Raw genomic sequence first — 13,603 nt, forward strand, 5'->3', positions numbered from 1 at the left:
AGCTACAAAATTGCCATCTACTCTGATGACCACGAAGTAGAAACACGACTCGAAAAAGAAGTTTTCCACAATATTTTGAGCTGTATTAAAAGTTGTCTGCATGCAGGGCTTCGGCAAAGCTTTGCCAATGCTAGATTTTATATACAAAATAAATGGTGTAAGATCACATCGTTAAATCCTCCGTATATCAATGGGTTCCAATAGAATAGACTAGTTTCGCGATGCCTCGCTCCTCAGTATTCGGCTAGGTACGAATAATACACCGACGGTTCAATGATGTGTCTTAATATTTCGCACCTCAAGTGCCGAGCTACAAAGGTGCCATCTACTCTGATGACCAAGAAATAGAAACACGACTCGAAAAGAGAAGTTTTCCACATTCTTTTGAGCTGTATTAAAAGTTGCCTGCATGCAGGGCTTCGGCACAAGCTTTGCCAATGCTAGATTTTATATACCAAATGAATGGTGTAAGATCACATCGTTAAATCCTCCGTATATCAATGGGTACCAATAGAATAGACTAGTTTCGCGATGCCTCGTTCGTCAGTATTCGGCTAGGTACGAATTGATACACTGACGGTTCAATGATGTGTCTTAATATTTCGCACCTCAAGAGCCGAGCTACAAAAGTGCCATCTGCTCTGATGACCAAGAAGTAGAAACACGACTCGAAAAAGAAGTTTTCCACAACCTTTTGAGCTGTATTAAAAGTTGCCTCTATGCAGGGCTTCGGCAAAAGCTTTGCCAATGCTAGATTTTATATACCCAATAAATGGTGTAAGATCACATCGTTAAATCCTCCGTATATCAATGGGTAGCAATAGAATAGAGTAGTTTCGCGATGCCTCGCTCGTCAGTATTCGGCTAGGTACGAATTGATACACCGACGGTTCAATGATGTGTCTTAATATTTCGCACCTCAAGTGCCGAGCTACAAAAGTGCCATCTACTCTGATGACCAAGAAGTAGAAACACGACTCGAACAGAGAAGTTTTCCACAATCTTTTGAGCTGTATTAAAAGTTGCCTGCATGCAGGGCTTCGGCAAAGCTTTGCCAATGCTAGATTTTATATACCAAATAAATGGTGTAAGATCACATCGTTAAATCCTCCGTATATCAATGGGTACCAATCGAATAGACTAATTTCGCGATGCCTCGCTCGTCAGTATTCTGCTAGGTACGAATTGATACACCGACGGTTCAACGATGTGTCTTAATATTTCGCACCTCAAGTGCCGAGCTACAAAATTGCCATCTACTCTGATGACCAAGAGTAGAAACACGACTCGAAAAAGAAGTTTTCCACAATCTTTTGAGCTGTATTAAAAGTTGCCTGCATGCAGGGCTTCGGCAAAAGCTTTGCCAATGCTAGATTTTAATACCAAATAAATGGTGTAAGATCACATCGTTAAATCCGCCGTATATCAATGGGTACCAATAGAATAGACTAGTTTCGCGATGTCTCGCTCGTCAGTATTCGGCTAGGTACGAATTGATACACCGACGGTTCAATGATGTGTCTTAATATTTCGCACCTCAAGTGCCGAGCTAAAAAATTGCCATCTATTCTGATGACCAAGAAGTAGAAACACAACTCGAAAAAGAAGTTGTCCACAATCTTTTGAGCTGTATTAAAAGTTGTGTGCATGCAGGGCTTCGGCAAAAGCTTTGCCAATGCTAGGTTTTATATACCAAATAAATGGTGTATGATCACATCGTTAAATCCTCCGTATATCAATGGGTACCAATAGAATAGACTAGTTTCGCGATGCCTCGCTCGTCAGTATTCGGCTAGGTACGAACTGATACACCGACGGTTCATTGATGTGTCTTAATATTTCGCAACTCAAGTGCCGAGCTACAAAAGTGCCATCTACTCTGATGACCAAGAAGCAGAAACACGACTCGAAAAGAGAAGTTTTCCACAATCTTTTGAGCTGTATTAAAAGTTACCTGCATGCAGGGCTTCGGTCAAAGCTTTGCCAATGCTAGATTTTATATACCAAATAAATGGTGTAACATCACATCGTTAAATCCTCCGTATATCAATGGGTACCAATATAATAGACTAGTTTCGTGATGCCTCGCTCGTCAGTATTCGGCTAGGTTCGAAATGATACACCGACGGTTCAATGATGTGTCTTAATATTTCGCACCTCAAGTGCCGAGCTACAAAAGTGCCATCTACTCTGATGACCAAGAAGTAGAAACACGACTCGAAAAGAGAAGTTTTCCACAATCTTTTGAGCTGTACTAAAAGTTGCCAGCATGCAGGTCTTCGGCAAAAGCTTTGCCAATGCTACATTTTATATTCCAAATAAATGGTGTAAGATCACATCGTTAAATCCTCCGTATATCAATGGGTACCAATATAATAGACTAGTTTCGTGATGCCTCGCTCGTCAGTATTCGGCTAGGTTCGAAATGATACACCGACGGTTCAATGATGTGTCTTAATATTTCGCACCTCAAGTGCCAAGCTACAAAAGTGCCATCTACTCTGATGACCAAGAAGTAGAAACACGACTCGAAAAGACAAGTTTTCCACAATCTTTTGAGCTGTATTAAAAGTTGCCTGCATGCAGGGTTTCGGCAAATGCTTTGCCAATGCTAGATTTTATATACCAAATAAATGGTGTCAGATCACATCGTTAAATCCTCCGTATATCCATGGGTACCAATAGAATAGACTAGTTTCGCGATGCCTCGCTCGTCAGTATTCGGCTAGGTACGAATTGATACACCGACGGTTCAGTGATGTGCCTTAATATTTCGCACCTCAAGTGCCGAGCTACAAATGTGCCATCTACTTTGATGACCAAGAAGTAGAAACACGACTCGAAAAGAGACGTTTTCCACAATCTTTAGAGCTGTATTAAAAGTTGCCTGCATGCAGGGCTTCGGCAAAAGCTTTGCCAATGCTAGATTTTATATACAAAATAAATGGTGTAAGATCACATCGTTAAATCCTCCGTATATCAATGGGTACCAATAGAATAGACTAGTTTCGCGATGCCTCGCTCGTCAGTATTCGGCTAGGTACGAATTTATACACCGACGGTTCAATGATGTGTCTTAATATTTCGCACCTCAAGTGCCGAGCTACAAGAGTGCCATCTACCCTGATAACCAAGAAGTAGAAACAGGACTCGAAAAGAGAAGATTTCCACAATCTTTTGAGCTGTATTAAAAGTTACCTGCATGCAGGGCTTCGGCAAAAGCTTTGCCAATGCTAGATTTTATATACCAAATAAATGGTTTAAGATCACATCGTTAAATCCTCCGTGTATCAATGGGTACCAATAGAATAGACCAGTTTCGCGATGCCTCGCTCGTCAGTGTTCGGCTAGGTACGAATTGATACACCGACGGTTCAATGATGTGTCTTAATATTTCGCACCTCAAGTGCCGAGCTACAAAAGTGCCATCTACTCTGATGACCAAGAAGTAGAAACACGACTCGGAAAGAGAAGTTTTCCACAATCTTTTGAGCTGTATTAAAAGTTGCCTGCATGCAGGACTTCGGCAGAAGCTTTGCCAATGCTAGATTTTATATACCAAATAAATGGTGTAAGATCACATCGTTAAATCCTCCGTATATCAATGGGTACCAATAGAAGAGACTAGTTTCGCGATGCGTCGCTCGTCAGTATTCGGCTAGGTACGAATTGATACACCGACGGTTCAATGATGTATCTTAATATTTCGCACCTCAATTGCCGAGCTACAAAAGTGCCATCTACTCTGAAGACCAAGAAGTAGAAACACGACTCGAAAAGAGAAGTTTTCCACAATCTTTTGAGCTGTATTAAAAGTTGCCTGCATGCAGGGCTTCGGCAAAAGCTTTGCCAATGCTAGATTTTATATACCAAATAAATGGTGTAAGATCACATCGTTAAATCCTCCGTATATCAATGGGTACCAATAGAATAGACTAGTTTCGCGATGCCTCGCTCTTCAGTTTTCGGCTAGGTACGAATTGATACACCGACGGTTCAATGATGTGTCTTTATATTTCGCACCTCAAGTGCCGAGCTACAAAAGTGCCATCTAAGTAGAAGAGATATGGGAATCTGAGATCCAAGATGGCGGCCAGCTTGATGGCTAGGATGGCGTTGAGGCCGTAGAAGTAGCCTCTGGTGATGTACAAGAAGAAGTACACCCTGTCGTTATAAAAGAACCCTGTCGTTATACAAGAAGTACACCCTGTCGTTATACAAGAACCCTGTCGTCATAGGGGTGAGAAGTAGACGTGTTGCAATGAGGCGGACAGTTTGATGGCGTTGAGGCCTCTGGTACAAGAAGAACCCTGTCGTTATAAAAGAACCCTGTCGTTAAGAAGTACACCCTGTCGTCATAGGGGTGAGAAGTAGACGTGTTGCAATGAGGCGGACAGTTTGATGGCGTTGAGGCCTCTGGTACAAGAAGAACCCTGTCCCTGTCGTCATAGGGTGAACGTGGGGCCTCCGGGGTGTGTGAGGTAAAAATTGCATGGCGTTATGTAACAAAATTAGACAATGTAGATACGGTGTCGGCAAAAAGCAACGATTATATTTTTTAGTATTATAATTTCATTTTATTCATACAAACGAATGCACCCCGCCTGCATTCTACATTGCAAATGTGCTTTTAGAATTCAAAGAAAAATACGTGAGTACCTACAAGTAATAAAAATATATTTAATATTGCAATGTGGACGCTGACGCAGCAGCAACTATAAATATTATATGTCGTTCCCACGAATTGAGTGAACCGCACCGGATACATCCACATTCCAATGATGTCATACGTTAATGCACGTGTGGCTTCAACGAATTGAGTGAACCGCAAGTATTTTTTAATGGTTTGCAAATTACTAGTTAAAGGATGTACAAATTCTATAAATATTATTCACATGTCGTTCCCACGAATTAAGTGCACCGCAAGTGTTTTTTAATCGTTTGCAAATTACTAGTTAAAAGATGCAATTAAAACGTGAATGTGTTCACGAGGCATTTCCGGAGTAGCTACTATTTAAACTGAAATCGGGGGATAGCCATTTCATTGAGTTTCTGTCAGTCACAAACTACACCAAGTAATCGTTTTGTGAGTGTGATCAATACAACTAAAAAAAAGTAAGTAAATATTTTTGGTATTTAATTATTTGCTACTTCAGAAGTCTTCCGTCTTCTTTTATGTTTTACTGTTGCAATTTTACCTTAAAGACCTGGAATGTACATAATAGCCTATTTACCTGTAAATGCGTTTTGTTTCAGTCTTCTTGTGTGTATATTCTTATGTAATTTTGTGTAAGTTATGAGTGTGGTTGGCGTCCTAGTCCACGTTTATCTTCTATTACGAGCTGTAGAAACTAGTAATGAGTTCCGTGTGCGTCCTGGTCCACGTTTACTTTCTATTACGAGCTGTAGAAACTCATACGTAATGCATCCTATATTACTATGATGTTGTAGTTTCTACTGTTTCATCATTTTAATGTTTTTTCATATTTTATGTTTTACTGTTGCGATTTTACCTTAAAGTTCTGAAATCTACATAATAGCGTATTTGTCGATAAATGTGTGTTTGCTTCAAGCCTTCTTATGCATATTCTTAAGTTATGAGTGTGGTTTGCGTCCTGGTCTACGTTTATCTTCTATTACGAGCTGTAGAAGCTAGTAATGAGTTCCGTTTGCGTCCTGGTCCACGTTTACCTTCTATTATGAGTTGTAGAAACATCCCATTGTATAACTATGATTTTGTAGTTTCCGCTTTTCTACCGGTAAATGCTGTTTGTGTTTCAAGCCCTCATGTGTGTATATGTAGTTATGAGTTGCGTGTGCCTCCTGGTCCGCGTTTATTACGAGTTGTAGAAAGGTGTACGTAATGCATCCTATTATTATATAATAATGATCTTATAGTTTCTGCTATTTCATCATTTTAATGTTTTACTGCTGCGATTTTACCTTAAAGACCTGAAATCTACATAATAGTGTATTTGCCGGTAAATCATTTTTTTTTCAAACCTTCATGTGTATATTCTTAAGTTATGAGTGTCGTTTGCGTCCTGGTCCACGTTTATCTTCTATTACGAGCTGTAGAAACTTGTAATGAGTTGCGTTTGCGTCCTGGTCCACGTTTACCTTCTATTACGAGCTGTAGAAACTCGTACGTAATGCATCCTATTATATAACTGTGATTTTGTAGTTTCTGTATGTTTACCAGTTTAATGTTTTATAATATTTTATATGTTACTGTTACAATTTTACCTCAGTTTTAGTTTTTTATTATTTCAATGTCATCTTTTATGATTTACTGTTGCAATTTTCCTCAGACCTGCAAGAGACAGCGTAGCTTGGTATTCGTTGCTATTCGTGTGTACATTCTTAAGTTCTAACTTTCGTTTGTATCCTAGTCCACGTTTACCGTCTAGTACGAGCTGTTAAAACTCGTATGTAATGTATCCTATATAGACATGATTTTGTAGCCTTGGCTTTTTATTACGTCAATGTCTTTTTTCATATTTTCACTGCTGCAATTTTATTTTAATTTACTTCAAAATCATGTAATTTTTAATAATGTAATCTGCAATGTAGCAAATGAACTTATTTTCGCAATTATTTCAGATGGATCTAAACAAACTAAACAAAGTTTCTGTTGTTAAGAAAGAAGTCAAACCGATTACAAAACTACAGCAACTGGAAGTTGACAAACCATATAAAATAATAAACAGTAAAATCGTCAACACTGCATTTGGCCAATCGGTGCTTCTAGAATTAGAGGAAAGTGTGGTGTTCCTACCGAAGCGGGTTACCGAGGACTACGCCCCCTATATAGATCAGTTGAGGACAGAAAAGTACGCTGTCGTATTCAGAGGCCTGGTGAGCACGTCGAGCAAGCTAAATCCTGCAGCGTCATTCGAAATAATTGAAATTTAAAAAAAAACTGTAAGTAGATTTTTCATATCCAAAATTTTGAAAAATGAATTCTGAGGAAATCGCCATTCTTAGTAGTGAGATAATTAAAAAATTTGATAAAACTGAAAAATTACTTTTTTTAAAAAAGCGTTGTTCGGATAGAGAAACAAAAAATTGGATAAAACAAGTTAAAAAACATATATGTTTATGCAATTTAGCTATTAAGGATGGCGATTTAAGTATAGGGACGCTACGAAAACTTCAAACCAATGTAGGGATCCTTAAAAGATTTTTAATTATACTTCAAAATTTAAATTCCGTTGCAGGCGGTGGGTTAAATAATATACATAGAAGTAAAGCAAAGGTTGTATGGAGAAATATAGCATCAATTTTTCAAAGTAGAGTACAAACAGGAATAATTATTAACAAAGAGCATAAAGATATTTTACAGTTTTTTGCCGATGCTTTTAAACTATTTCAAAAGAAAATTGAATACAACTTAAAAAGAATGGGCATGTTAAAAGTAAATACTACATTTTGTGGGGAATTTATCAAAAAAGCTGAAGAGGTGGAAATTTTAGAAAGAAAATATTTTAATACTAAAAATGAAGTTATTGATGTGACTACCGATTTAAATTATTGGTTTGAAGTTTACGTTAAAAATATTGTTTTGGCCGATTTATCTGAATTTGAGGAATCTCAGAGTGGTTGGGCACTGAATCAAATTATATCTTTAGAAATAAACATTAATAAATTTGAAATGGCTAAAGGAGCCTCATCGTATATTCAATTGCATCCTAAAGTTACCAAAAAACGAGCTTGTATCAATGTTAAGAATAACGACCAGGCTTGTTTTGCTTGGGCCATTGTATCAGCCCTATATTCAGTTAACATAAACGCTAACAAAACTACTTCATATCCTCATTACACCACTGTCCTTAATTTAAAAGGTCTTACATTTCCAGTAACTCTAAATCAAATTTCCCTCTTTGAAAAAAATAATGAAAATATTTCCGTTAATGTTTTCGAGTTAAATGTTAAAGATGAGCTTTTCAATTTTTCGGTACTTCCTGTGAGATTAACTAAACAAAAACGAGAAAAACATGTCAATCTGTTGATAGTTCAAAATAAATATTATTTTAATAATGAAGTGGACAACGTCGGACCATGGAGAGGTGGACGTGATGAAGATCTAATACATTTTCACTATATTTGGATAAAAGATTTAGGCAAACTTGTCAAGTCACAACTTTCTAAACACAATGGAAAGAAATATATATGTGACAGATCTCTTAATTATTTTTATACAAAAGAAAAGTTGGATGCTCATATCCTCTACTGTGAAAAGATAGATGACTGCAAAATAAGTTTCACCAAAGAACCATATGTCAAATTTAAAAACTTTGTTTACAAAGAAAAATTGCCATTCCTAGTATACGCAGATTTTGAATCACTACTCGTTCCTCTTCGCGCATCCCACTCAACACCATCAACTACGTCAACGCATCCATATCAAAGACACACAGCGCACAGTGCCGGATTATATTTTAAGTGTAATTATGACGATAATTTTTCATTCTACAAAAGTCATGTGGGTTTGGACTGTATGTATGTCATGGTTTTCACATGAAATTGACAATTTAGCTCAATTTATTCATTCAAAATTAATAAATATTCAACCCATGAACGTTGAAGTAAGTTTAAAAGATGCTACTGAGGGATGTCACATTTGTAATAGAAAATTTTTGGAGAAGGATCGAATTGTAAGAGACCATTGTCATTTGACTGGCAATTTTAGAGGTTTTGCACACAATGGGTGCAATTTAAATTATAAAAAATCATTTGTGGTTCCAATAGCCTTCCACAATATGAGTGGTTACGACTCGCATTTCATAATAAAGGATTTAGCGAAAATGTACTACATTTCCATTTTACCAGTCAACAAAGAAAAATATATTAGTTTCACAGTTTACCATAAAAAGACAAATATTAGATTCCGGTTCATTGATACTTTTAGATTTATGGGGAGTTCATTAGATAGCTTAGTTTCAACTTTGAAGCCAGAAAATTTTGGAATTTTAAGAAAACAATTTCCAAATTTAGATGATGAAACGTTCAAGTTGTTAACTAAAAAAGGAGTATTCTTTTATGATTATTTAGATAAAATTGAACGGTTGGATGAAACAAAGTTGCCAAATAAAGAAAAATTCTACAATAAACTGAACGATGAGCATATATCAGATTCAAATTATGCTCACGCTAAATTAGTGTGGGAGAAATTTAACATGAAGACTCTTTGGGATTACAGTAATTTATACATGAAGACAGATATACTTCTTTTGGCTGTAGTTTTCGAAACTTTTCGAGACACATGCTTCAAGACATATGGATTAGATCCAGGACACTACTATACCATCCCAGGTTTTACATGGGATGCAATGCTCAAGTATACAGGATGTCACTTGGAAACTATACAAGATGTTGATATGCTTTTATTCTATGAACGAGGTATACGTGGAGGTATATCACAGTGTTGTAACCGGATGGGGGAGGCTAACAACAAATACATGATGAATTACGATCCATCTAAATCTTCTAAATATCTCATGTACCTTGATGTTAACAATCTATATGGTTGGGCGATGAGTGAACCTCTCCCTTATGGAGGTTTCCATTGGGATGATACAAATATCGATGTTATGTCAATACCTGACGATGCAAAAGAGGGATACATTCTTGAAGTTGATCTCTCTTATCCAGAAAACTTACATGACTACCATAAAGATTTACCGTTTTGTGTAGAGCATTGCAAACCTCCTGGTTCCAAACAATCTAAACTCTTGTCCACTCTGTACAATAAAACTAACTACGTTATTCACTACAGGAACCTAAAACAGGCTATATCACATGGATTCGTTCTTACTAAAATTCATAAGGTATTGAGATTCAAGCAAATGACTTGGTTAAAAGGTTACATTGCTCTTAATACACAATTGAGGGCTCAAGCTAAAACAAGCTTTGAGAAAAACTTATACAAGCTCATGAACAACGCTGTATTCGGGAAGACCATGGAGAACCAAAGGAAGCATAGGCTGGTGAAACTAGTAAATAAATGGGAGGGACGCGTAGGTGCTCGAAATTTGATTGCTAGCCCGAAGTTTCATAGTCGCGTTATTTTCGATCAATCATTAATGGCAGTAGAATTAAAGAAAGCTGAAATTATTTTTAATAAACCATTGTATGTTGGAATGGCAATTTTAGAACTTTCTAAAACCTGCATATATGAATTTCACTATGACTATATGTTACAAAAATTCCCATTAAATCAAAATAAATTGCTTTATATTGATACTGATGGATTGATTTATGAAACTGAATGTAATGATATATACGAGGAAATGATTAAGCCTGACATTCATAGATTTGATACAAGCGATTATCCCCCAAATAATCCTTGGAATATTCCTTTAGTAAACAAAAAAGTGCCAGGTCTAATGAAAGATGAGAATAACTCAAAAATCATGACTCACTTCGTTGGTCTTCGTTCAAAGCAATATACATATAAAGTGGCTGGGGAGAAAGATGTTAAAAAGTCGAAAGGGGTTAAGATGAATGTTGTAAAGATGAAAATTAACTTTGATGATTATTTGAATTGTTTGAAAAGTTTTCGTGAAACTGCCGAAACAAAATCACTTTTTTATGCAACACAGCGTTGTATACAATCTAAATTACATGAAGTTTACAGTATTGAGCAAACTAAAATAGCCTTAAACCCTTTTGATGACAAACGGCACTTACTCTCCAACACTTTTGATACGTTGCCCTGGGGCCACTACAGTATAACACATAGGTGAATTCATTTTTCAGATGTGGAAGATGGAAAGTCTACAGAATTTATGCATAAGCACTATTATCGAAAACATACATGAAATTTCAAAATTTATTAGTAAATCGCCTTTACCATGGGTATTAACGGAGGAAATAGTTCAAAAATTTAGTAAAATTAAATGGATGCAAATTAAAACTAATCCCGTTCCTTATGAACATTTTAAAGTTTGTGACTTTGAGAATCATGATCTAGAATTGAATATTTCACCTGAACTTCGTCAGACAATTATAGAGTGTCAGGATTTTGAAACTTTTGCACGTAATGACTACTATTGCTTATGGTTTAGGTATTATCAAATACCAAAATATAATTTGCTACTCTGTCGAACATGTTACAGGGTATTTAAAATAATTTTCTCTGAAAAACAAAAATGTCTAAAAGCTAAATCTGATAATTTTCATGTTAGTTGTTTAGCTTCAGACTTACATTTGATATTTAGAAAAAAATCATCCTGGTGTCAAAATGGTTTTTGTGAGGTACTCTTTGAACTAAATGATAGATATGATTGTGAGGAGGACTTACACAGGAATCGTAATAAAAAAGTAAGATTCTCAGACATTTAAGATGCTAATAAAATTTAAACCTTTTGGTAAAGACGATCTGTATATTTGTATCATTTTCGGTAAACATATTTTGTACGTTTATACCTGTAAAATGTAAATAAATAAAAAAACTTTCTTGTAAAGTAATTACTTACCTTTTAGTTGTATTGATCATAATCACAAAACGTTACTTCGATTAAACGAATACGATTTGCGATTACGATTATCGATTACTAATAACGAATAAAAGACTTTCTTGTAAAATATGCTTTATTTTTATTTACCTTTTCCCCATACAAAATCCCAAAATCCCCAGATACCCAGATCCCATTGATGATGGACCCCCAGATGTTTAGACATTAATTATTCATAAAATAAATTTACTTTAGATAATAAGGATTTCAGTTGTTTTATTAATCCATTATCAGGACAAGGGATCCCCAACATATTCCAATTAAAAGTACCTTTTTCAATGACACTTCTTGTAAATTCATTAAACTTGTAATAGATGTTGTGCTTTAAGAAATATATATGTCCATCGATGTAATTAAATGCCGATGTAATATCATTTGGTATTCCTGGAAAAACGTCACTTATGCGTCCTCTTGAGATAATGTCTTTATCATTAAATTCAATAAATGAGCCATCAAAACAAACAAATTTTTTTCCTGAATTTGTTTGGAATAAACCGTTAATACTTCTTGCGTTATTGATTTCAGGTACCATGTTATCTGTATGAATTCTTAAGCTAGGAAATGCTGCTGCGTATATACGATTCCTGCTTACACCAATCAAATCTCCATTGGTGCTTTGAAAAACCTGTGTCACGTTCGTAATTCCCCCTGGAAAATATCTTATAAATTGTTCAGCATTGGTGGGTATCTTTTCATTATTTAAGTCATATTTCCATACCAGATCCTTACTTACTATATACATTCGGTATGTTGGAAATGATGGAGCGTATGCTAAAAATATTAAATCTGGATATTCCAATTCACATACATTCGTTATTATATTTTGCTTTGATTTATTAGTCCTAGCTGCTGTGGTTGTCGTACTCCTAGATCTTTCTGTTGTAGTTGGTGAACTACTCCTAGTAACACCAGCTTTAGTTGGAATAGATGCAGATTTACTTTTATGTCCATATAACTTTTCTAAGCCCCTTTTATCATCATCAGTTATGTGGGAAGGAAAGGTTTCATAAAACGGATACATTACAGCTTTCTTATCGCTACTGTGTGCTAGACCTAAAGCGTGACCAACTTCATGGAGAAGGACTGCAAAGAAATTTGTTCGACCTTCTGCTGTAGAATTTAAACTGAAATCCCATGTTAGATTGCTATTCATATGAATTTCTATGCACCCAGATGTAGGTGGAAAATAAGAATGTGCTAATACACCACTTGTAAATTTAAAAGGACATTCGTCGTTACCCTGACAATTGTATCGAAAATAGTGCTGTTTTGGAACTACTGTTATAGTTATATCCGGCTTTGGATTTGGGATTCTCAGATAAGTAAACTTAAATTTTGATGCTTCTTCCCATATTTCAAATACTCTTTTAGTGACTGTCAAAGCTTGAGGGGTTGCTTGTGGAAAATACCATTTTATATCAAATTTTTTCCATGCTGATTTTACAGCGTAAGCATTCTCTCCTTGTGTACATCGTGGTTTCTGCATTAACTCCATCGTTTCTTTATTTAATTTCCCATCCACCGGTAAATTATATCTTTCTTGAAACTGTTCTAGTGTTTCAGTAATATCAGTGCTGGCAGTTTCACTTGTGGTGATGTAACCATATTGTTCTAGCCATGACACTGCATTTGTCTCGGTAAAATTTCCACCTAAGCAAAAACTTATGCCGGTTGCGATGAGCAGAACAACTTTATTGATATGCATCTCGAATGATACTAGTTCAAATAAGAAAACATCAATGTGATATAAATAAACCCCACCAGCCAACAAAAATACTCCTCTTGTAATTTATTTTCATTAAATAAAACAACACAGATATATTTTACAAGCTTTATTAAATTCGTTCAAGATCATTAGCGATCCTATTTTTACAGAAAAATATAAGTTGTCCTAACGCTATATGTTGTAAAGTATTTCCTTCCTGTGTAAATGTATACAATTTTTGAATTGCGTCTGAAAACGTATAATTATGACTACTAAAACTATTTCGAACAATATTAAGCGTATTATAATAATAATGTGGAAATTCAATAGTCTCTAGCATGGACATATACGGTGTTAAAAGTTCACTATTTGCTTCCAC

General features: G+C 35.8%; 2 protein-coding genes across 2 annotated transcripts; one reads left to right on the forward strand and one right to left on the reverse strand.

The window, feature by feature from the left end:
• The first annotated feature begins 8,624 nt into the window (after window positions 1-8,624).
• On the forward strand, window positions 8,625-10,996 carry LOC126878718 (uncharacterized). Its single transcript, XM_050641593.1, has one exon. It carries the CDS (start codon window positions 8,763-8,765, stop codon window positions 10,746-10,748), a length of 1,986 nt encoding a protein of 661 aa, XP_050497550.1. The 5' UTR covers window positions 8,625-8,762; the 3' UTR covers window positions 10,749-10,996.
• A 692-nt stretch (window positions 10,997-11,688) lies between these two features.
• On the reverse strand, window positions 11,689-13,224 carry LOC126893060 (matrix metalloproteinase-18-like). The gene has a single exon (XM_050663002.1). It carries the CDS (start codon window positions 13,222-13,224, stop codon window positions 11,689-11,691), a length of 1,536 nt encoding a protein of 511 aa, XP_050518959.1.
• Between the last annotated feature and the right edge of the window lie 379 nt (window positions 13,225-13,603).

Source organism: Diabrotica virgifera, chromosome 10 (genome assembly GCF_917563875.1).
Source record: "Diabrotica virgifera virgifera chromosome 10, PGI_DIABVI_V3a".
In the NCBI taxonomy this organism is placed as follows: Eukaryota; Metazoa; Arthropoda; class Insecta; order Coleoptera; family Chrysomelidae; genus Diabrotica; species Diabrotica virgifera.